Consider the following 25,065-nt stretch of genomic DNA (forward strand, 5'->3'; position numbering starts at 1 on the left):
GGCGGCTGTGGCAGCGGCTGCAGGCGCGACAGTCGGGCCGGGCGCGGGTCGGAGGCGGCAGCCAACGGGCCATGGAGCAGCCCAAGAAGGCGGTGGTGGTGACGGGTACGCGGGCGAGCGCGCTGATGGTGGGCGCGGCGGCAGCGGCAGGAGGGCCGGCGGGCCTGGCAGGGGCGGGCTGGGCAGCAGAAGGTCCGGGCGGGACTTGCTAGAAGTCGTGCCCGGCTTTGAAGGTGTCATCGTCCGCGGAGCCCCGCTCGTCCTGGCCACTGAGAGAGTGGGGCCAGGGCCGGGACAGGCGGGGCTGGGCAGGGTCCTCGCGCGGACAGGCTCCTCCTGTGCCCGGGTGGGGACAGTGACCCTTCGGGCACCTGCTCGGCCCTCTGGCCCACGGGCTGGGTTGGGCTCCTCCCCCGTACCCCTCCTGAGGTCGGCCTGTCCCCACCCCCGGCCCCAGGGGACAAAGGCTGGGTTGCGGGCAGGAAATGCCCCGGGTGACAAATGGACCTCAGCGCAGCCTCTGCTCCCTGCGACCTAAGCTAATGGGGGCTGTCCCTCGAGGCAGGGGCAAGCGGGACTTCGGGGACCTCAGAAGATGATCCGCAGACCTCGGGCTTCGCGTTTCCCAACTGCCCCAGAGATCGTTTTGGGTGTCTGAGTGTGGGGTGAGCCTGGCGCCGCCCTTTGTCACCCTCTCCCCAAAACCAACTGTTCTTCCTCGCGGAGACGCTGCCTCGGGCCACGTGACACCTCCACTTCCGCCCCCTCTGTGTGTTGGGGGTCACTTTGGCCAGCCGTGTTTTGGGGTGGGCCCCCAGCCAGCATTGGCACAGATGTTTTGTGGCCCATGAGGCCCAGGGAGGGGCGGGGTTGGTCCTGGGACTCCAGGGAAGATGAAGCCGCTTTCCTGTCCAACAGATGTGTATATCCGGGAAGCAGGCGATCAGCGACCCCCTGCAGTCATGCGGTGTCTGGTTATTCATGAATGAGCGCGCACTACATGCCAGCCGAGCATTTTCCTTGCATAAGCTCATCAAATCCTCCCCATCTCCATTTTAGGGAGGGGAAACAGAGGAGCCCTGGTGGTGCAGTGGTTAAGTGTTAGGCTGCTAACCAAAAGGTCTGAACTCATCAGCTGCGCTCGGGAGAAAAAGATGTAGCAGTCTCCTTCCCTAAAGATTATAGCCTTGGAAACCTTATGGAACAGTTCTGTTACATGTCAGAATCCACTTGCTGGCAATGGGTTTGGCTTTTTTGGTTTAACTGAGGCTCAGAGAGCTCAACCTGCTTGTAAGTAGTCCAGCTGGAACTTTGAGTTATGCGGGAGAAAGGGGTCTGAGGCCCCTCCTAATCCACCCTCCCTTCTATCAGAGTGGACACCACTCCTCCCTGAACGCTGATAGTAAGTGGCACCATCGTCCAGCCTGGGTGGCCCCCATGTCTGGAGCAGCCTCCCTTGGCAACCTTTATTTTTTCAGCAGTGTGACTCGGTAGTTAGAAGAGGGAGACATCTAGGTTGGAATGCCAGCTCTTTTCTGTTCTTGCTGTGTGACCTGGGGCAGCTGGCTCCCCCTTCCTGTGCCTCAGTCTCCACTCCTGTAAAATGGGCCCATCAATGCCCTTCCCTGAAAGGGAGGGTCTGAACATCACACTGATGGCTTAGCACCTCGTACAACACTTAGCACATCAGTGGCAGCCCCACTCGGATGGTGACTGTTTAGATTTGGAAATTGGGACTGGAGTTCTGGGGGGGAGTGGGGAGAATGGGAAGGAGGTGGTGGGGTGGGGTGGTCTGGATGGCCTGGCCTGGGGGTGGCCCACACGACCCACACACATCTCTAAAGTCCACTCCTCATTGATTGTACTTCATGGAGCACCTCCCACAAGGTGGGCGCTGGGGACACCACATGGACAAGGTGGACCTTGCACTATACTGCCCCGCCACGTGGGAAGAAGGCCTCATACAGAGACAGTGGAGAAAGTCCAGGGGCTATAGGAGGCCGCTGGTCCTCCCAGGGCCTGGGGTTAGGTGGAGGTGAGGACAGGAGGAGGGGGAAGGTGCTCAGACCGAGGTTGAGAGCAATACGGCAGGGGGTACAGGGATGCAGCCTAGAACTCAGGAGCAGGCCCCACTATGCTGTCTCAGTGACAGCTGCTCCCTGTAGCTCCAGTGGAGGCAGTGACACCCACAGCGACATTTCTTGGTGACCTGCCGCTTTTGCTACTTTTCCAGGGTTCGGCCCTTTTGGGGAGCACACTGTGAATGCCAGCTGGATCGCAGTCCAGGTAACTTATTGCCAAAGGGTGGAAGTCAGGCTTGGGGCTGGCTCCGTGGCAATACTTGACACCCCAGAAAGGGAGGAGTCTACAAAGACACCATCTCCAGGACCATGCCGTATGGGATATCTAAGTCCAGTACACGCGCGTTCTCCCTGGACCATGATGGTTGGTGTACCTTATGTTTGTGCACCGCTTGCCATGCAGAAGGTGTTTTTTGTGCCCAGGCGCTCTGAATTCTCCCAACAACTCCCTGGGGTATTGTTGTTAGCTACTGTAGAGTTGCTCCCAACTCATGGTGGCCACATGCACAACACAACAAAAAGCTGCCCAGTCCTACACCATGCCCGTGATCAGCTGTGGATTGGACTGTTGTGACCCACAGGGTTTTCATTGGCTGATTTTTGAAAAATCAATTGCCAGGCCTTTCTTCCTAGTCTGTCTTAGTCTGGTAGCTCCACTGAAATCTGTTCAGCATCATAGCAACAGGCAAACTTCCATTGACAGAGGATTGGTGGCTGCGTGTGAGGTATATTGCCTGGGAATCGAACCCAGATCTTCTGCATGGAAAGCAAGAATTCTACTACAGAACCACCACTGCCTCATCCCCACAGGGTGTTGTTATTGTTGTTAGTTGCCATTGAGTTGATGCTGGCTCACGGCAGCCCCATGTGTGCAGAGTAGACCTGCTCCGCAGGGTTTTCAAGGCTGTGACCTATCAGAAGCAGATCGTCAGGCCTGTCTTCCGAGGTGCCTCTGGGTGGGTTTAAACTGCCAACCTTTCGGCTAGTAGTAGAGTGCTTAACTGTTTGTGGCATCTATGGGGTAGATGTGGTTATTCTTGTACCCACTTGACAGATAAGAAGACTGAGGCCTAGAGAGGTGGAAGGGATCATCTGAGGTCATTTAGCCAGCAAACAGTCCTGTTGCTGGCTCAAAAGTGCCCCACACCCTAGCCAGAGGCCACAGACCTGGGACTCGGGAGCTGACATGAATAAATACTGCTGGTTTCTGAAAGTGGGGTTCACTCTCGCTCCCCTAGGAATCATCCAGATATGGGATCTTTCTCTCTTTTATCAAAATCTTTCCCATTTACACACAGATAGATCCCCAAATGGCTGACCCGAGGATTCCCTGGTGTGTTTTGGCAAAGTGACCAGACGGACACTGGGGGGGTGCAGTGACCCTCGCTGTCCCCTCCCAGCAGTTGGAGGGGAGAAGGCTGCAGATTGGTGGGGGGCGGGGTGGTTCTCTCTATACTGAGCTAGGGCATGAATCTGAGAAGGTACCCTGTTCCTTTCTCTGACAGGGCATTTGGAGGAGCAGACTGGGGGACAATAGGCAGAGAGAAAGAGGGAGATGTCTTCCCCTTGTATAAATCAGACCGGCAGGGACCAGAGTCAGCCCCATGTTAATCCTAGCCCATTAGCTCCCTGATTTAAGGCACCCTGGCATACCCCTCCAAGCCCAAATCCAAATTGAAATCTCGATGTGTCCCCCCGCCCCCAGCTGGGACCCCCACCTTTTGTGTCTCCCCAGTTCTGGACTCCAGAGTCTAGGCTGTCTCTTTTTTTTTTCCTTCTTCTTCACCCCACCTTGCAGGCATGACACGGGAGGGGTCAACGGCTCTGTTCGCAGTGCCCACTCCCCAGGGCCCAGACAAAAAGGACCAGCGTGTTTCTGAAGTCGTGTGTGTCTGGCTTTGTGGGGGTTTCAGACAACAGGCTTCACGGGCCTGAGTGGACACAAAGGCGTGTGTCTGAGTTCCTGGACCCCAGACACTGTGATCTGCATCTTAAATAGAAGAAAAATCAATTAAACCATCTTTGGGAATCCCTCCAGCTCCAGGCTTAGGGTGGTGGGGGTGGTAGCCTTTTAATCCCACAGCCCAAGGGGCAGTGCTCCTTCTATCCATCCCCCAACTCTCCAGACCTCTGCGGGAGCCCTTCCCACATTGCTTCGGAGGTTTATAAAACAAGAAGAGGGTTCTGGACCACTTTGCAGCCAAAAAGATGCCAACCCAACTTAGATTAGATGTTTTCCATTTAAAGAAACAAGACAAAAGTGGAGACTATAACATATACAGTAGAGACCCTGGGTAGTGCAAACCGTTAAGCACTCAACTACTAGCCAGAAGATGGGTGGTTCCAACCCACTCAGAGCCACCTTGGAAGAATGGCCTGGCAATCCGTTTCTGAAAGATCAAAGCCGTGAAAACCCCGTGGGGAAGTTCTGCTCTGCCCAGATGGGGTCACCATGAGTTGGAATGGACTTGACAGCAACTAACAAAACATATACACTGAAGTGCCTGAATGTTGATAACATAATGAAATTTTATGGTCACCTGTGACCAGACCAAGTTCTAGAACATTCCCAGCCATCAGAAGCCCCCTCTGGCCTCTTCCCAGTTACTCCCCCCAAGATTTAACCCGTGCGGCAGACTTGATCACCATCGGTGACTTTTGCCTGTTCTAGAACTTTCCATAAAGGGAATCGTGTGGCACCCACTTTTGTGTCCGGCGTCTTCTGCGCAGTACGGGGTCAGTGGGGTCTACTTGGGTCATATGGAGCGTCTGCGTGGTTCTTTGGAAGCCCTGGGTAAAAGCAGATATGCCCATTCAGGTGTGGCCATTGCATGAGTCCAAACCACCCCCCCCAGGTGTTCTGCAAGGTTCCCGCTCAGTGGGTGTCTGTCTCCTGCCCTGAAGGTGGATGTGTGTTATATGGCATCGGCAGCAGTTACTTCCTGCCCCAGCGGATTTCTCAGAAGCCCAGGTTGTCATCCGTGGGAGGAACTCTCTTCCTCTCCCGGAGCCAGTAACAGCTGACCTCTCCCTTTCCCCTTCTCTCTGTCTTTCTCTCTTTCTCTCTGTCCGTCTCTCTATCACTCTCTGTCTCTGGGTCTCTCTTTTTCTCTGTCCCCTTCTCTCTTTCTTCATTTCTCTCCCCTTCCCTCTCTCCATTTCTCTCGGTCTTTGTATCTCTGTTTCTCTCTTCTCTCTGTCTGTCTCTCTCTGTGTCTCTGTGTGTCTGTTTCTCTCTGTCCTGATCCGGAAGCACCAGTGAACCTGTGCCCCAGTGAAGGGCGACCTATTCCCCACCAGCCACAGTTGGGAGGTGGGCATTGTGGGGACGAAGGGACGATCCCTTTTGTGTCTCCCCAGAATGGTGGCCACCTCTCAGCAGCGTCTCCTGCAGGAGGGACCACATCCTGTGTGTCCCCTGGTCCTACATGGTGGCCGTGCAAGGCTGGCTGTATTTCTCCATAGGTGGCTTAGGTAGGTGTTGAGTCAGGAGCCCCTGGGCTTGGCCACCTCATGGACTGTCCCCGCCTGAGCCAGCACAGAGGGGCCGGCCAAGGGCGTGTTGACATCACGGGACAATTGTTGCCACAGTCCGGTGTCTAGACAGACCTGCTAAGGATATTACCAGGGAACAAAGAGGGCCTTTGTCACGAGGTCAGGGAATCGGTCAGATGTGGCTGGCGCTGGGCTCGTCAGGTAGTGGGGGGGTAGAGGGGACAGTGTGGTGGCTGGGGCGCCAGTCCTGGCTCCCAGGGTGTGCGCCCACTCCAGGGTTGTGGGGCATGGGGTGCTGTCCCCCCAGAGATCATCAACCCGTGGGGACAGAGAGAGCTCTGAGCAAAGTATTTCACCAGAATACAGGCCACCCTTGTCCTCAGAACTTAAGATAAACTTTAAAAACCTATGTCTCCCCATTCCTCATTTTTCCTTTTCTTTTCTTAAAATGTTTTTTTGTGCTAAAATAATTGTAACAAAATTTGCCGCTTGAGCTGATTTTTTTAATTGTGGTAAAAATATAGGTAATAAACCATTAGCCATTTCTATGGTCTTCTCAGGTACAGCCCAGTGACATTAATTACATTCTTCGTGTTGTTCAACCTCCACCATTAACCGTTCCCGAATTTCCCCATCACCCTTAACAGCAGCTCAGTGTCCCCTAAGCACTGTGTCCTCCATCTCCCGTCTCTCCTGCCTGCCCCCAGTGACCACTAATGAACTTTGACCTTCATGCACTGGCTATTCCAGACATTTTATTAGCAGCTTAACTATTTTTAAGTGAGGAATTCACTGACATTTAGTCCATTCACAGTGTTGTGTAACCACCACACCTGTCTAGCTCCAGAACATTCTCATCACCCCAAAAGGAGACCCCGTGGTCATTCGCAGTCACTCCCTTCCCTTCCCACCGCCCCCAGTCCCTGGCAACCACAAATCCACTTTGTGTCTCTGTGGATTTGCCTGTTCTGGACATTTCACATAAATGGGATGAGACACTGTGTGGTCTTTAGTGTCTGGCTTCTTTCACTCAACGTTATGTTTTTTTGTTTCTCTTTAATAACACTTCGTTGTTGTTAGCGTCTATCAGGCGGATTCTGACTCATGAGGACCCCATGTGTCCAGAGTAAATTGCTCCATAGAATTTTCAAGGGTATGACCTTTCAGAAACAGATCGCCTGGCCTTTCTCCTGAGGCGCCTCTAGGTAGACTTGAACCGCCAGCCTTTCTGCTAACAGTTGAGCACTTAACCATGTGGGCCACCTGGGAAACGTAGTAACACCTTTATAGAGATAATTCACATACCGTGAAATTTACCCTTTAAAGTGTCTAAATCAGTGGGTTTTTTTTTTAGAGTCACAAAGTTGCACAATCACTACCACTGTCACTTCTAGAACATTCCCATCACCCCAAAGGAGACTCTGTGCCTGTCAGCAGTCACGCCCCATCTGCCTCCCCCACCCAGCCCCTGGCAACCACAAATCCACTTTCTGTCTCTGTGGATTTCCCTGTTCTGGACATACCATACAAATGGGATCAGACAATATCTGTCCTTTTATGTCTGGCTTCTCTCACCGGGCATGATGTTTTCAAGATTTGTTCACATTGTTCTTTTTTTATTGAGGAATAATTTACATCGAGTGCTGTGTACCGATCTTAAGTGTACCTATAAATTACTTCTGACAAATATTTATACCTGCCTCACCAATACCTCAGTCACAGCGTGGAAGATTTCCATCCTTCCAGAATGTTCCTTCAGCCCCTCCCCCCCACCCTCACCTCTCTTGCCCCAGAGGGGGGCTGTTGCCCTGTTTTCTTTTAATAGACTTTATTTTTTAGACCAGTTTTAGCTTTACCAAAAATTTGTGCAGAAAGTATAGAGAGTCCTCATATAGCCCCTCTACCCCTGCACCCCATGATAGACCAGTTGCTGTCAAGTTGATTCCGACTCATGTGGCAGCCCCATGTGAATCAGTATAGAACTGCTCCATAGAGTTTTCTTGGCTGTGATTTTTTTTTTTAATTTTTATTGTGCTTTATGTGAAAGTTTACAAATCAAGTCAGCCTGTCATACAAAGATTTATATGCACCTTGCTATTTACTCCTAATTGCTCTCCCCCTAATGAGACATCCTGCTCCTTCCCTCCACTCTCTCTTTTCGTGTCCATTCTGCCAGCTTCTGACCTCTTCTGCCCTCTCTTCTCCCTTCCAGATAGGAGATGCCAACAGAGTCTTGAATATCTACTTGATCCAAGAAGCTCATTCTTCACCAGCATCTCTTTCTATCCCATTGTCCAGTCCAATCCCTGTGTGAAGAGTTGGCTTCGGGAATGGTTCCTGTCCTGGGCTAACAGAAGGTCTGGGGGCCGTGACCACTGGGGTCCTTCTAGTCTCAGACCATTAAGTCTGGTTTTTTTATGAGAATTTGGGGTCTGCATCCTACTGCTCTCCTGCCCCCTCAGGGGTTCTCTGTTGTGTTCCCTGTCAGGATAGTCATCTGTTGTAGCCGGGCACCATCTAGTTCTTCTGGTCTCAGGCTGATGTAGTCTCTGGTTTATGTGGCCCTTTCTATCTCTTGGACTCATAATTACCTTGTGTCTTTGGTATTCTTCATTCTCCTTTGATCCAGGTGGGTTGAGACCAATTGATGCATCTTAGATGGCCACTTGCTAGTGTTTAAGACCCCAGACGCCACTCTCCAAAGTGGGATGCAGAATGTTTTCTTAATAGATTTTATGCCAGTTGACTTAGATGTCCCCCAAAACCATGGTCCCCAAACCCCCACCCCTGCTACAATGGCCTTTGAAGCATTCAGTTTATTCAGGAAACTTCTTTGCTTTTGGTTTAGCCAGTTGTCCTGACCTCTTGGCTGTGATCTTTGTGGATGCAGATTGCCAGACCTTTCTTCCACGTCACCTCTGGGTGGGCCGTCAACCTTTAGGCTCGTGGTGGGGCCCAGTTTGCTCCACCAGGGGGACTTCCCCCTGCACACAGTTTCTCTCATTGTTAATACCTTGCCTTCCTGTGATACATTTGCTACAGTTGAGGAACCAATACTGATACATTGTTATTAGCTAATGTCCTTAGTTCACATTAAGCTTCACTCCTGGCCTTGTCCAGTCCTGTGGATTTTCACGCAGTGCTTAACGTCATATGCCTACCATTACAGTGTTACACAGAATAGTTTCACTGCCCTAAAAATGCCTTTGGCTCCACCTCTGCATCCTTCCCTCCCTCCCCCTGAATCTCTGGCAACTATTGATTTTCCACTGTCTCTATAGTTTTGCCCAAGTCCCTGGGTGGCGCAGATGGTTAAGCGCTCCACTACTAGCCAAAAGGTTGGCAGCTCGAACCCACACAGAGGCACCTCAGAAGACAGACCTAGCAATCTGGTTCCCAAAAGTCACAGCGTTGAACACTCAATGGAGCAGCTATACTCTGCACACGTGGAGCCCCCGGGTTGGAGTTGACTCAACAGCAGCTAACAAAAGCACATAGTATTGTTTTTTCCAGAGCGTCCTATGCTTGGAGTCATACAATGTGTAGCCTTTTCAGACTGGCTTCTCTCACTGAGCAACATACATTTTAGGTTCCTCCCTGTCTTCTTGTATGGGGCAGTGGTGGCTCAGTGGTGGAATCCTCGCCTTCCATGAAGGAGACCTGGGTTTGATTCCCAGCCAGTGCCCTTCATGCGCACCCACCGCCCACCTGTCAGTGGAGGCTTTCGTGTTGCTATGATGCTAAATAGGTTTTAGTGGAGCTTCCGGACTTGGATGGACTAGGAAGAAGGGCCTGACACTCAATTTATGAAAATCAGCCCGTGAAAACTCTACAGATCACAATAGTCTGATCGACAGCTGATCATGGCAATGGCACAGGACTGGGCAGCATTTAATTCTGTTGTGCATGGGGCCTGCCTTGAGGCAGGGGCCAACGTGACAGCAGCCAACAACAACAACAGTGTCTTTTCATAGCTTGATAGCTTATTTCTTTATGTGGCTGAATAATAACTTTGAGGGTTTTTTCTTAGTTTAAGTGTGTTTTCCTGTTCAGGGAGGGGATACTGGGAACCCAGGAGACTCAGGGATGAAGTCTGAGATGAGAAGGTACACACTCACGGCTCCCAGCTCGCCTGCTCCTGTTGAGCTTTGACGTGGCCAGTGGCCATCTGCTAACCCTTAGTACATCTCCTGGTCAGGATGACCATAGGTCACTCTGGACAGGCGAGATTGCCAGGCATGTAGCACCCATTTCAAGGCACTGAGAGAAGGTTCCACGAGCTGGTCGGCTGCCCTGAGCTGGACTTTGGTCCATCATTTGTAAGGTTTGCTTGTGTCTTAATTCCTTAGAGCTGCTCAAACAGAAATACCACAAGTACATGGCTTTAACAAACAGAAATTTTTGTTTTCACAGTTCGGGAGGCTGGAAGTCCAAATTCAGGGCCCCAGCTTAGGGGAAGGCTCTCTCTCTGTCTGCTCGGGGGGAAGATCTCTTTCAGTTTCTGTAGCCCACCATGCCTTGATTCCTTGAGGATCTCTGTGTGGCATCTCTCTCCCTCAGTGTTTAGTTCTCTGCGTCTAATCTGCTGTTTTTAGATCTCAAAAGTGAGTAGATTTAAGATATACTCTACCCTGTCATGGACTCATTAACATAAAAACGCTGTTCTCAAATGGGATCACATCCATAGGTAGAAAGATTAGGATTCCAACACATATTTTTGGTGAGACAACTCAATCCATAGCACTCAGGTTGGTTCTGATCTTGTGAGCCACATCTGTGGTCCCCCTGACCACCGAGTTGTTCCCATGGAATTGACATGTCTGTGTGGGCGGTTCCATAGGAAACTGGGCCCTGGACTGGCAGACTCCATTTGGGGACAACTCCTCTAAAAAAACTGTTGCTGTTGAGTCGATTCTGACTCATAGTGACCCTATAGGACAGAGTAGAACTACCCCATGGGGCTTCCAAAGCTGTAATCTTTATGGAAACAGACTGCCACATCTTTCTCCCGAGGAGCAGCTGGTGAGCCTGAATGCCTGACCTTTCATTAAGCAGCCAAGCCCTTAACCACTGCGCCACCAGGGCTCCTTCTCCAGTACAAATCTGAACAATTAAAGCTGACCCCTTTCGGTCCTTATGCTAGGAGATAAAGTCATTCTCTTTCTGTTCCAGGATCCAATTTGGGATCCCACATGCCATTTAGCTGGGTATCTTTTCTTGTTTTGTTTCCTGATTTCTACCTGAGTGTTGGATGTCAGATGCTGCATCTCCTTTTTTAACAGTTGAGATATAACATCATAAAATTTACTCTTTTCAGTCTACATTTCAGTGGCACTTAGCGTATCCACAGTGCTGTACAACCATCCCCTCTATCTAACTCGGGAGCTTTTTCAGCACCCCAAAAAGAAACCCTGCACCCATTAACAGTCACTTCCTGGTTTCCCTCCACCCATCCACTAATCTCATGGCAACCACTAATCTTCTTTCTGTCTTTATGGATTTATTTGCCTATTCTGGACATTTCATATAAATGAAATCACAGAATATTTGTCCTTTTGTGTTTGGCTTTTTTCACTCAGTGTCATGTTTCTGAGGTTCGTTCATGTTGTAGCATGTATGAGTGCTTCATTCCTTTTTATGGCTGAGTGATACTCTATTTTATGGATGTGGACCATGTTTTATTTGTTCATTCATCTGTTGACAGGCACCGGGTTTTTTTTTCTGACTTTTAGCTACTGTGAATAGTGTTGCAGTGAACACTGGTGTACAGGTTTCTGTGTGGACGTGTGTTCTCACTTCTCTTGGGTAAATACCCAAGAGCAGAAATGCTAGGTCATATGGTAAGTCCAGACTCATCCTGTACTTCTCCTGCCTCAGCCCCGAGAGCAGTAATGTCTCTAAAAAGCCTTGGTTCTTTTAGGGGAGAATGATATTTAAAAACCAAAATCTGGGTGCTGGCTGTGCTCAATGCTGTTGGGGTGTCATTGCTTCTATGCCCTCTCAGTGGACAGAGCCAGGAAATCAGTGCTTGTATATTTTTTTATATGCATACCACAAGGCATCGGTGGTTCGGTGGTAGGCTTCTTGCCTCCCATGCTGGAGACCCGGGTTTAATTCCCAGCCGGTGTACCTCACGTGTAGCCACCACCTGTCTGTCTGCGGAAGGTTGTATGTGGTTATGATGCTGAACAGGTTTCAGTGGAGCTTCTAGACTAAGACAGACTAGGGAGAAAGACCTGGTGATCAACTTCCAAAAATCAGCCAATGAAAACCCTCGCGGATTGTAACAGTCTCATCTACAACTGATCATGGGGAAGGCGTAGGACTAGGCAGCGTTTTGTTCTGTTGTGTATGGGGTTACCAGGAGTCAGGCCAACTTGACAACAGCTAACAACAACAACATACTCACACCACACACCCACACCTGTACCATTTTTATATTAAAATCTTGAGTTTACATTTAATACGTTCAATTCCAATCCACCGGTGGGGGTCATTCTAGTGTTTTCTATTTCCAGATTTGTGCCTTCTTGGACTGTGGAGTCCCCGGTGGCACAAAATGGTGAATGCGCTTGGCTGCTAACCGCAAGGCTGGAAGTTCAGGTCTACCTAGAGACACCACGGAAGAAAGTCCTGACCATCTATTTCCGAAAAATCAGCCATTGAAAACCCTATGGACCACAGTTCTACTCTGACACACGTGGGGTTGCTGTGAGTTCGGGTCCATTCGATGGCAACCAGTTACTCTGGCCGTGTGACACCTGGCTCCCAAGATTCCCACTGAGTTTACCGCTCAATCCTAGAATGGGCAGAAAGTAATTTCAGAATTGCTGACCATGCCTCTGTGAAAAAGGAGGCTACTGATTCGAATTCAATATTTGTGTCTCTCTTTTTTGTCTTTAGCCTGTGGGCAAGCAGTCCAAATACCATGCTCAAAAATTACTTAAGTTAGTTTTACAAGGAGTAAGTTTAAAACATTTTTAGGGAGAAGAGGGAAGTGCTATAAAATTATTCTTTATTATTTCGTGCACGAAAAGAGTATTATGCAAGCTGTATACGTATATAACATGGTGTGTACATAGGACTATCGTTGCTTGTTATAAATAACGTGTGTGTAGGGCTGTAGTTTGTTAGCTGCTGTCGAGTCAGCCCTGACTCCGGTGACCCCATGCACAATAGAATGACACGATGCCCGGTCCTGCGCCAGCACCATGACCAGTTTTGGATCAAACTGTTGTAATCCATTGGGTTTTCACTGGCTGATTTTCAGAAGTGGATTGCCAGGCCTTGCTGCCTAATCTAAGTCTGGAAGGTCCTCTGAAACCTGTTCCGCTTCATAACAACACACAAGCCTCTACTGACAGACAGGTGATGGCCATGCCTGAAGTGCATGGGCTGGGAATCCAACCTAGGTCTCCCCAGCAGAAGGTTAGAATTCTACCACTGAACCACCAGTTCCTTGCATGCAGGGCAAACATCATTGCTGATGTCAGATGGATCCTGGCTGAAAGCAGAGAATACCAGAAGAATGTTTACCTGTGTTTTATTGACCATGCAAAGGCATTCAACTGTGTGGATCATAACAAATTATGGATAACATTGCGAAGAATGAGAATTCCAGAACACTGAATTGTGCTCCTGGGGAACATTTACATAGATCAAGAGGCAGTTGTTCGGACAGAACAAGATGATACTGATTGGTTTAAAGTCAGGAAAGGTGTGCGTCAGGGTTGTATTCTTTCACCATACCTATTCAACCTGTATGCTGAGCAGATAATCCAAGAAGCTGGACTATATGAAGAAGAATGGGGCATCAGGATTGGAGGAAGACTCATTAACAAACTGCATTATGCGGATGACACAACCTTGCTTGCTGAAAGTGAAAAGGACTGTAAGCACTTACTAATGAAAATCAAAGACCACACCCTTCAGTATGGATTACACCTCAACATAAAGAAAACAAAACAAAAATCCTCACAACTGGACCAATGAGCAACATCATGATAAACAGAGGAAAGATTGAAGTTGTCAAGGATTTCATTTTAGTTGGATCCGCAATCAACACCCATGGAAGCAGCAGTCAAGAAATCAAGAGACGCATTGCATTGGGTAAATCTGCTACAAAAGACCTCTTTAAAGTGTTGAAGAGCAAAGATGTCACCTTGAAGACTAAGGTGGGCCTGACCCCAGCCATGGTATTTTCAATCGCATATGCATGTGAAAGGTGGACAATGAATAAGGAAGACCGAAGAAGAATTGATGCCTTTGAATTGTGGTGTTGGCAAAGAATATTGAATATACCATGGACTGCCAAAAGAATGAACAAATCTGTCTTGGAAGAAGTACAACCAGAATGCTCCTTAGAAGCAAGGATGGCGAGACCGTGTCTTACATACTTTGGACATGTTGTCAGGAGGGATCAGTCCCTGGAGAAGGACATCATGCTTGGCAAAGTACAGGGTCAGCGGAAAAGAGGAAGACCCTCAACGAGGTGGATTGACACAGTGGCTGCAACAATGAGCTCAAGCATAACAACGGTTGTAAGGATGGCACAGGACCGGTGTTTTGTTCTGTTGTGCATAGGGTCGCTATGAGTCGGAACTGACTCGATGGCGCCTAACAACTACAATAACAACAGGGCAAACATTGTAAAATTATGGTTAATTATGTATTTAATAATATGATTTAGCAAAAAAATACATAGCTAACATATCAAGCTCTGACTTCATGGATATTGTGATTTGGATTGAGGCTAAATTTATTTCAGTGAAAAAAATCAAGTGAGTGCATTTAAGGAAAATATTAGGCGCATGTCAGCACTGTTGGGGAAATGGAGCCGTACGTGGGCTTGTCTAGCTCTGGGCTTAGAGGAGGCCATTTCCTGCCTTCCGGCTTGTAACTTCCTGTAAAACTGGCATTTCTTAAAAGTGAAAGGTTTGTCCTTTTCTCCCACAAGTCCGGGATCCTGAGGAAGGAACAGGATTAGTTATTTAAGAAGACCATGAAAAGCCTTCAAACATAGGCTTTGTCTCCTGTCTGGCCTGTTGCGAGTGTGAAATTCCTGGCTAGGGCAGAAATCGCCCCAGGGGGTGGCAAATTGTAGGTGGGGCATTGGAGTGGGTGTTTACTCTAGATTTTAGATTTCCCATCAGGATTAGGTAAAAAGGCAGGGAAAGGAATTCCAGAAAGTTCTGGAGGATTTAAAATAGGAATCTGGACAGTTTTGAAGGGGGATTGGCAGAATCAAACTCTGAATCTACAACGGTCAGAGGCTGGGACGTGGGAAACAGCACGGGGCGTGGGGAACAGCATAGGGCACAGAGAGCAGCATGGGACATGGGGAACAGTGTGGGGGACAGCGTGCGGCATGGGGGACAGTGGGGAAAAACGTGGCTGCAAGGAACAGCACAGGGCAGGGAACAGGGTGAGATGTTGGAAACAGCCTGAGGTGTGGGAAACACAGAGGAGTATGGGGCGTAGCTGGGGCACAGGGAACAGTGTGGAGCATGGGGAACAGCCTGAGGTGCGGGGAACAGCATTGGATGCAGGGACAGTGTGGAATGTGGGAAGCAGTCTGCTCAAGCCGCACACACAGCGGGTAGGAGCCTAGAGGAAGCCATTCATCCCCCTCTTAACAGGCTCCTGAGGCCCCTGTCATTGACCCAAGGGCAGATTTCTTGAGTATCTGTGCTCTGGGAACCATCCCAAAATAAGGTGGTTAGTACAAACTGGTGTAGTGGTTAAGAGCTTGGCTGCTAACCAAACGGTTGGCAGTTCAAATCCACCAGCTGCTCCTTGGAAACCCTATAGGGCAGTTCTACCCTGTCCTATAGGGTCACTATAAGTTGGAACCAACATCAACAGTACAAACCGGGGAACCCTGACGGTGCAGTTGTTAAACGTTGGGCTGCTCACCGTAAGGTTGGCAGTTGGAATCCACCAGCCACTCCTTGGAAATCCGGTGGGGCAGTTCTGCTTTGTTCTGTAGGGTCCCTATGAGTTTAGTACAAACTACAGTTTCCTGCTGTTCTTGATACAGGCCTCCCTCCAGATTTAAAAACACAGCACCTTGTGTTCATTTAGGGAAACAACAGAAAAGAAGCTGCTCTGTGCTGATGTGGAACAATGGGTTGCTTCATTTTAATTTTGTCCGGCAGCCTGGTTTTTGAAGAAGGTGTCCCCCGAGGTGCTACTTTGGGGGTTTATCTGCCCCAGGCTTTCCTCTAAACTGGGAGCTGGGTCTAGAGCTGGGCCCAGCAAACTTTTCCTGCAAAAGATCAGATAGTAAGTATTTTTGGCTTTGTGGGCAATATGGTCTCTGTCCCAGTGACTCAACTCTGCTGTTATAGTGCAGAAGCACCATAAGCCACTTGCCATCGAGTTGACCCTGACTCATGGTGACCCCATGTGTGTCAGAGTAGAACTATGCTCCATAACGTTTTCACTGGCTGCTTTTTTGGAAGTAGATCACCAGGCCTTTCTTGCAAAGTGCCTCTGAGTGGACTTGAACCTCCAGCCTTCCAATTAGCAGCTGAGTGCTTTAACTATTCCATCACCCAGGGGCTCCATTATGTTGTTATTAGTAGCCGTCAAGTCAGTTCTGACTCATGGCAACTCTACATGTGACAGAGTAGAACTGCCCCATAGGGTTTTCTTGGCTCTAATCTTAATAGAAGCAAGTCTCTAGGCCTCTCTTCTGCAGAGCTGCTGGTTGGGTTCGAATCAGCAACCTTTAGGTTAGCAGTCAAGCACAAATTTTTTGTGCCACCTGGGGACCTCCATGAACCAAAAAAAACCAAACCCACTGCCGTCGAGTCGATTCCAACTCATAGCGACCCTATAGGACAGAGTAGAACTGCCCCACAGACTTTCCAAGGAGCACCTAGGTGGATTTGAACTGCCGACCTCTTGGTTAGCAGCCGTAGCACCTAACCACTACGCCACCAGGGTTTCCGGGAGATGTACATAAATCGATGGGCATGGCTGTGTGCCAATAAAACTGTTTCTGAATGCTGAAAGTTAAATTTTATACAATTTTCACCTGTCATGAAATATTCTTCTTTTGATTTTTTTTAACCATTGAAAAGTATAAAAACTGTGGAAGCAACTCATGTGTCCGTCAACAGATAAATGGAAAAACACAGTGTGGTCCATCCATACAATGAATATGACTCAGCCTAAAAATGAATGAAGCACTGATACAGGCTGTAATGTGGATGAGCCGCGAAAACATTCCGCTGGGTGAGAGGCCAGGCACGCTTATATGAAACACCCAGTATAGGCAGATGCATAGAGACCAAAGCTTGTTCATGGTTTCCAGGGCAGGAACCCTTTGCCATCGAGTCGATTCCGACTCATAGCCACCATATAGGACAGGGTAGAACCGCCCCATAGGGTTTCTAAGGAGTGGCTGGTGGTTTCAAACTGCCAACCTTTTGGTTAGAGGTTAGCAGCCACAGCTTTTAGCTGTTGCATGTAGGAGGGTGGGGGGAAAAGGTGAGTCATTGCTTAGGTGGCATGAGTTTTTTTTTTTTTTTGAAGGGTGATGAAAAAAAAAAATTTAGAAACCAGTAGCGGTAATGATTGCATCTCATGGTGGCCAACCATGGTCAGTATCACTAAATTGTACGTGTGAAAATGGTTAAAATGGCAATTTTTTTTAGCGAGAATAGATTATTTTCTCCGTACAATGCCATCACAGTTTTTCTTTAGTACATTTCTGTTTTTGTTTGAGAAATCTTGTGGGTTTTTTGATATTCTCTTTTGATTTTAACTGTGGTAAAGATAACATACTGACGCGTGTCACAATGTGGATGAACCTTGAAAACACCATGCTAAGCTGAGTAAGCCAGTTGCCAAAGGACAGATACCGTATGATGTCGCTTATATGAAATAAGCAAATATGTAAAAACTACAGGGGTGGGAGGGAGGGGGAGAGGGGGAGTCTTTGCTTAGGGGAAAGTGTTATGTTAATAGTTAGTAGTTATAATGTGCTAAGCGTTGTGGAACCCTTAGTGTAAATTAGCTCATTTAATTCTTATAACAACCCTGTGAGGTGAGTATTTTTCTCTCCCCATTTATAAATGAGGAAACTGAGGCTCAGAGAGGTTAAGAGACTTGGCCGAGGTCACGCAGCCGGTGAGTTAGCAGAGCCAGGTTTAAACCCCGGGAGGCCAAAGTCTTGGCAGAGTTAGAGGTAAGTGGGTCCTCCTGGCTCTGCAGAAAGAGTTGGGAGCCCACCAGGGCTCTGAGGAGGGACTGGTTTGTCCATAGGGAGCATGTTATCCCCACAGCCTGACCTAGCGCCATGGTGCTCCCTCCTTCTTTGCTTCCAGGAGCTGGAGAAGCTGGGCCTTGGTGACAGTGTGGACCTGCATGTGTACGAGATTCCGGTCGAGTACAAGACGGTGCAGAGGCTCATCCCTGCCTTGTGGGAGAAGCACAGTCCACAGGTGAGTGGGCAAGCCCTTCCTCTTCAGGACTTGCAGGCACCACCCACATGTAGATGGTTTATGTGGCTTTGTTCTGCTCTGATCACATGGCCAGTGCCACGGCCTTATCCCCCAAAGGGCCACACTGTTAAGAGGTGAGACTTCATGCCTGGGACTTCACAGAGCCTGGTTCTGTCTCTCTGGAGTTCTGTGTCAGTCAATTATAAGCAACAGTAAAAACACACCTCAACCCAGTTTGGGCACAATATCAGCCTCAGGTGTGGCTTGATCTAGGTGTTTACCCAGCATTATCAGTATTTTCTGTCTCTTCACCATGTCAGCTTTAGGTATGGCTTGATCCAAGTACTCACCCAACGTTATCGGCATTTTCTCTTTCTTCTTTTTGCACTCTCCTCCTCTCTCTTCTTTCTGTCTCTGTCCCTGCAAAGACCTTTTTTCCAATTAAGGTCACACTCACAGGTTCTGGGTGTTAGGACTTGGACATGTTGTTTTTGGGGACACCATTCAGCCCACTATATCACAGCTGCTATTTTGTTTTAACATTCACCAGAGTTTCATTTATTGAGCACCTGCTATGTGCCAGACACAGGCCAGATGCTAGGACCCATCAGTGAATGATACAGACCAGCTCTCAGCAACCGGAGGTGGGTTCTCAAGCAGTACTGTCCAACAAATGTCCTACATGAGCCGCATATGGCATTTTCATTCCCTAGAAGCCATGTGACTTAGTTTCCTCAGACGTCTGTAATGAAATACCTCAAAGTGGATGGCTTAGTAGAACACAATTCGTTGTCTCACAGTTCTGGAGGCTGGGAGTCCAAGATCAGGGTGTCAGCCTTGTTGATTCCTTTTCGGCCTCTGAGGGAGATTCTGTTCCATGCCTCTCTCCTAGCATCTGGTGGCTCCCAGCAATCTGTGACTTTTGGCTACAGTGTCACATGGTATCCTTCCTCTGCCTCCCTGTATCTGTGTCTCTTCTCCTCTTATATGAAGCCACCAATCATAGGATTAGGACCCACCCTACTCTGATATTATGTCCTGCAAACTTAACTGATAACATCTTCAAAGACTTATTTTCAAACAAGGTCACATTCTCAGGTACAGGGGTTAGAACTTCAACATAAATTTGGGGGGGACTTATTCAATTCATAACACCACATTAAAAACATCTTAAAAGAAATCGGTGAAGTTAATTTTAATACTACATTGCATTTAATCCTGTATATCTAAAATATTATAATTTCATTATGAAATCAGTGTAAAACAATTCTTAATGAGATATTTTACATTCTTTTTTCTTTGAAATCCAGTGTGTTTTATACTGACCACACGTCTCAATTTGGACCAGCCATATTTCAAGTGCTTCTAGCCATGTGTGCCCAGTGGCTGCCATATGGGTCAGCCTGCTTGTTATACACATTTTACATGTTCATATATTTTTTTACCGTGCTCCTCCTCTGTATAAGCATACCCACAAATAATTACTAGTTGGATTTAAGCTACATTCAAAGTTATATCTTGCTTTTTATAATTATTTCATTATGAGCATTTTCCTAGGCCATTAAAAATTCTCCCTACACATTAATGACTGGGTAATTTTTAGTATTTAATTTAGCCTTTCCTCCCCTACTGGGCATTTTAGTTGTTCCATGTTTTTTCTCAATTTTATAAATAACACGGAAGTGACCATCTCTCTACATCTGATTATTTATAGGCTAGATTCCTAGAACTGCCTTGGGCGTTTTAACAGCTATGTAGTAGTTAATAATGTACTTAACCAACCTCCAGTGGGTGGTTAAGTAGATTGTTTCTAGTATTGGATTATAATAGCAAACAAAGCTGCAGTGAACATCCTTGCATGTTTCACATTCTTGCATGTTTTGCTTGGCATACCATTCTGCAAGAGTGACTGCAGGGTCTTTCCAGCAAGAGGTCAGAAACAGTGTAACTCTAAGCAGAGTCCAATGAGAATGCTGCCCTCTCCTTGGCCTGGGGGTGTCCTATGCAGGGCAACTGTGTTAAGCTCTGCCCCTCTGTCTGCAGCTGGTGGTACATGTGGGGGTGTCAGGCATGGCAACCACAGTCACACTGGAGAAGTGTGGGCACAACAAGGGCTACAAGGGGCTGGACAACTGTCGCTTCTGTCCTGGCTCTCAGTGCTGCGTGGAGGACGGGCCTGAAAGCATTGACTCCATCATCGACATGGACGCTGTGTGCAAGAGAGTCACTACACTGGGCCTGGATGTCTCAGTGACCATCTCACAGGATGCTGGGAGGTAGGACCATGGGGCCCTGTGGGGCGGGTATGAGCTTTTGTTTCCCCTCTCCACCAGCTGAGCCTGGTGTCAATTGAGCCAAGTATGTTAACTTTGGTCTCTTTGGGCCAAGCACTCACTATATATAAGGCATAGAGCCAGGTATATATAAATAGCAGATCCCACTGATTCTGCTTCCAGAACTCATCCTGGATCCACCCATTTCCTCCATCTTCATGGCTCCCACCCAGGACCCCATCACGGCCCCAGCTTCCTCCCTAGTTCTGTTTCCTACCTCCTTTACCATGACCCTTATGGTAGTTCTCCCCACCGTAGAGTCTTTTATAAATCTAAATCAGATGATATTCCGTTATTGCTTAAACCCTTCTACAGCTTCCCACTGCACCTAGAAAAAAATGCCAACCCCTCCCTGAGGTCCAGGAGTCCCTGGGTGGTGCAAACAGTTCAGCGCTCAACTACCAGCCAAAAGATTGGTAGTTCGTACCTACCCAGAGGTGCTTTGGAAGAAAGGCCTGGCAATTTTCTTCCAAAAGGTCACAGCCTTGAAAACCCTATGGAGTACAGTTCTACTCTGAACACATGGTGTCACCATGAGTCGGAATCAACTTGATGGCAGCTGGTTTGGTTTTTTTCCCTGAGGGCCACAAAGCTCTGTACATTCCAGCCCCTTCCCACCTCTCCACCCTTATCAGCCTCCACTGTCCCCTTACCCACCTCATTCCAGACACACAAACCAACCTCCCTCCTGTTCTCAAACATACCAAGGTCACTCTAGCCTCAGGATGTTTGCACATGCTGTTCCGTCCACCTAGAACTCATCTCCCTCTGATAACCTCTTTCAGCTCTCAGCTCCAACATCCATCATATCTTTGGGGAAGCTCCCCAAACCCCTAGACTCAATTTTTTTCTCTCTGTTCCCCACTCTCCCAGCACCAGGGATTGCAGCTTCTCCTCACTCAATGCACTTGTCTAGCCCAAGGGTGAATTCATTTGACTGACTGGGTGAATGACTGCATTTACCATGTATCACTTTTTAAAATTAATTTTTAATTACACAGATAATTCTGGACTATATTCTCATACAGCTCATTGTGAAAAATTCCCTTTGCCCTCTCTCCTTCCCCACAATCTGGGAACCCTCTTTCTCCCCTATTTATATGTAGAAACGTGGCATGCTGGCTTAGAATTTTATCTTCTTTTCCTTTGTTTTTACATGGGTGGGGTTATATGGTATACATTATCCTGAGAGTTCCGTTTTACTCTGTTTTCACTTGTGAGAACTCCACATGGGTTTTGGAGAGTTCTCTGTATTCCCCTGGATCGACTATATTTGGTGTAGACGGCTGCGTAATATTCTGTCATATGGATAAACCAAAGTATATTCAGCCACTCCCCTGTTCATAAACATTTAAATTGTCCTGTTTTTCTGCTTTATACATAACGCTGCAGTGAATATCTTTGTGCATGCTTCCTTGTGCCTGTGTGCAAACACTTGCCGGGGATAGATTTTAAAAACTGGAAATGTTGTTAGTTGCAGTCAACTCGATTCCAACACATGGCCACCCCATGTATTACAGAATAAAATTACTCCATATGGTTTTCTTAGCTGTAATCTTCTTTTTATAGATATAATTTTTTTTTCTTTTTGGCGAAAGTACACACAGCAAAACATACGACATCTCAAAAGCTTCTACATGTGCAGTTCAGTGACACTGATTACATTCTTTACATTCTCGGTCTTTTTCTAAATTATTCTACCACCATCAAGATAAACTCACCATCCCCTAAGCTTTGCATCCAACCTTTAGAGTTGCTGTTGTCAGTTTCATCCCATATACATAGTTCTTTAAAAGAGCACAGTACTCAAGGTAAACATTCTGTATTGATTAAACTAAGCTATCTTTTAGTTTAAAAATGACTTCGGAGGATCATTTAGGTTTAAAGTTCAAGGTTTAAAGATTATTTCAAGGCAATAGTTTCGGGAGCCATCCAGCCTCACTGGTTCCAGAAAGTCTGGATTCCAGGAGGTTGGCTGTAATCTTAACAGAAGTAGATCACCAGGTTTTTTTTCCTGTAGTACCACCCTGTGGGTTCTAACTGCCAACCTTTAGGTTAGCAGTTGAATACAAACCGTTTGCGCCCCCTAGGGACCTTAAAACTGGAAATACCAGGTCACTAAGTCTGCACCTTTGTAATTTTACTAGACTGTCAAATTGCCTTTCTCAGGAGGAGCAGGCAGTGTCTCGGACTGCCCATTTCTACACATGTGCCCAGGCACTTGGTATTATGAGGTTTTTTTTATCTTTGCAATATTCTGTCTCATAGACTTCTGGTGAGGTTAGGGGTCTTCCTGCAGGTTTGGGTAGATTCTGGCCCATGCATGTATTGACTCTGACCCTGTTTTGGTCTCTCTCCTGCCCCCTACACCCCACGGCTCAGGTACCTCTGCGACTTCACCTACTACACTTCTCTATACCAGAGCCACGGCCGATCTGCTTTTGTCCACGTGCCACCGCTGGGTAAGCCATACAATGCGGACCAGCTGGGCCGAGCGCTGCAGGCCATCATTGAGGAAATGCTCGATGTCCTGGAACAGTCAGAAGGCAAAATCAGCTGTCGCCACAAACACTGAGGGCCACTCGACCTCCCCTCTGGGCACCCCAGGAGGGATGCCTGCCCTCCGGGGCCTGGCCAGGAAGGACAAGCTGTCAGCCGGGGATCCAATTTCAAAGAAGCATTTTGATTCACACACCTCCTTCTTCCTTTTTCTCCAAGAAAGTTACAGCCGATTTGAAGAAGCAGGCGGCTGAAGATTTTTCTTCTGTTCCTTTTGTTTTTGCTGTGGCTGAGGGAGGGGCAGGCAGGCCCTGAATTCCACGGGGAGTCCTAAACAAAGCGAATCTATGGTGGGCCTGAGGCTGGGGCCTCTTATTCTAGGCCTGTGGGCAAAGGGGTTCCAGAACTCTCCATCTGCACCTGGTTTTCCTGAAATGTCAAAGCCTCCTGAGGACCTTTCTCCTGATCCATGTTCCAGCAGGGGCCACCCTGGGATATGGTCTGATACTTTTCTTCTTTCTTATTCTCTTTTTTAAAACAATAGTGCTAGTTTGGAGCACTGAGTAATTTATATTCCCTTTGGTTTAAAACTCAGACTTTAGCCAACAACAAAAGTGTCTTTTCTGTGTCCTGGGTTGTGGCCCCTTTGCCTCCCACCCCGAAGCCTGGACTTAAGACTCGTGTCTTTGTTTGGGGTTGGTGTTGGGTCTCCTGACTTTGTGGTGAGGCAGCCGCCCCAGGTGTGGCCATGGGGCTCTCAGCTGACCCTGTGGACACTCAGGCTGCCCCCATGGGGCCTCCAGAGCAGGCCACCAGTGAGAAAGCATTTCAATGTATGAGTGACTTATTATTTTAATACGTAAAAGATTCGTAGCAGCTGCGAAACTGCCTCACAGCTGGCCTGGATTTTCGAAGCCTTGGAGCTGGGGAAGAGGGTCTCGCTTGCCATAAGGAGGGGCTTGGAACAGGGGCTGGGGCCAGAGCTTACTGAGCTCCCTGTGTGCTGGTGTGTTTGAGCAGGAGGAAGGCTGGGCGGGGAGCATGCTTTTTTGTTGTGGTTTTTGGAGACTTGCCATGGCCTCTGGAGTAAATTTTTATCTTGCTCCCTGGTGACTTTGAACTTCCCGACCAGGGTCAAGGGTGATGTCACGCAACAGGAGGCTCAACCCAGCCCCAGGCCTTGGCCCCCTTTAGCGAGAGAAGGCAGCGACAGCAACAACATGAATTCTGTTTCGTAAAGCACACGTTTGGCAAACATTTTTCAATTTTTTTGGAGAAAATGTGTTTTTGCTGTTTCCCTTGATCCTGCATCATGCTGGAATCTGACTCCATTTTGGATTATATTTGTGTTTCCCAGCACCCAGTTCTTTTTAAAATAACCGAGATTTTTGTTTCGTTTTGTTTTGGTAAAGATTCACCTTCCTTCCCTCCCCTTCCGAGACCAGAGCCGTTCCTGCCTCAGCTAAAACGCTGAGTCATTTGGGAATCAGAGTTGATGGGTTTCTGTTAGATGCATTTTCTTAGTCCTGGGCTTCCTGTGGCCGGGGAGGTGGGTGCAGGTGGGTGATTTAAGGTTAGTGCTTGGCGGTGTTTGTGGATTGCGGACCACAGGTGCAATGATGAGGACTCTGCTTTCCCCCTCTGCCAGAAACTCCCCTTCCCTGTCCCAAATGTGTTTGCTGTCCTCTGGAAAAAAACATCTGCTCGGCCACCTTCTGTGAGCAGAAGTTGTGACTATTTGAATGTTGGGTACTTGAGGCCTGGGGATCCCCCAGAGGCCTTGTTTGGAACAGTTTCAGGGTCTAACTCTATTCTCCAAGGGTCTGACCGTGGAGGCTCTGGGGAGGAAATGGGGCAGGACGGTTCACAAAGGGAGAACTGAGGATGATCCAGATCCAGGTTTGGGTGGGCACCCAATGAAACCCAGACACACCATCCCCAAACTCCTTGTTTTCATCTTCTGTCCTCATTTCGCCTCCCAGTCTGTCTTTGAAGCACTCTGTACTTTAGCTCCTAGGAGATATGACTTATTGTCTGATCATTGCTGAGTGTGCGTGTGTCATTTTTGTGTTCTTCCAGTGGTTGAACATTTCCCCTCTGAGTCAAGCCAGAATCTTGTCCTTGTTAATTACACGGAAGCATTTGGCTCACTTTTATTTAATTTGATGTCCATTAAACATTGCACTTGTTCACTGCCAGCTTTTT

The 25,065-nt window shown here is 48.1% G+C and overlaps 1 protein-coding gene across 4 annotated transcripts; it reads left to right on the forward strand.

The window, feature by feature from the left end:
• PGPEP1 (pyroglutamyl-peptidase I) lies at positions 1–24,770 on the forward strand. 4 transcript variants are annotated; one of them, XM_064280977.1, is made up of 6 exons: positions 45–105; positions 2,234–2,286; positions 12,095–12,287; positions 17,912–18,028; positions 20,072–20,304; positions 22,744–24,770. In XM_064280977.1, exons 5-6 carry the CDS (start codon positions 20,099–20,101, stop codon positions 22,934–22,936), a joined length of 399 nt encoding a protein of 132 aa, XP_064137047.1. In that variant the 5' UTR covers positions 45–105; positions 2,234–2,286; positions 12,095–12,287; positions 17,912–18,028; positions 20,072–20,098; the 3' UTR covers positions 22,937–24,770. The 4 variants fall into 4 exon arrangements, with proteins under 4 accessions (XP_064137048.1, XP_010591527.1, XP_010591528.1 ...); XM_010593225.3 differs by lacking the exon at positions 12,095–12,287 and having other exon boundaries at positions 26–105; XM_010593226.3 differs by lacking the exon at positions 12,095–12,287 and having other exon boundaries at positions 26–105; positions 20,186–20,304.
• Positions 24,771–25,065: the final 295 nt, after the last annotated feature.

This window comes from Loxodonta africana, chromosome 3, assembly GCF_030014295.1.
Source record: "Loxodonta africana isolate mLoxAfr1 chromosome 3, mLoxAfr1.hap2, whole genome shotgun sequence".
Taxonomy (NCBI): Eukaryota; Metazoa; Chordata; class Mammalia; order Proboscidea; family Elephantidae; genus Loxodonta; species Loxodonta africana.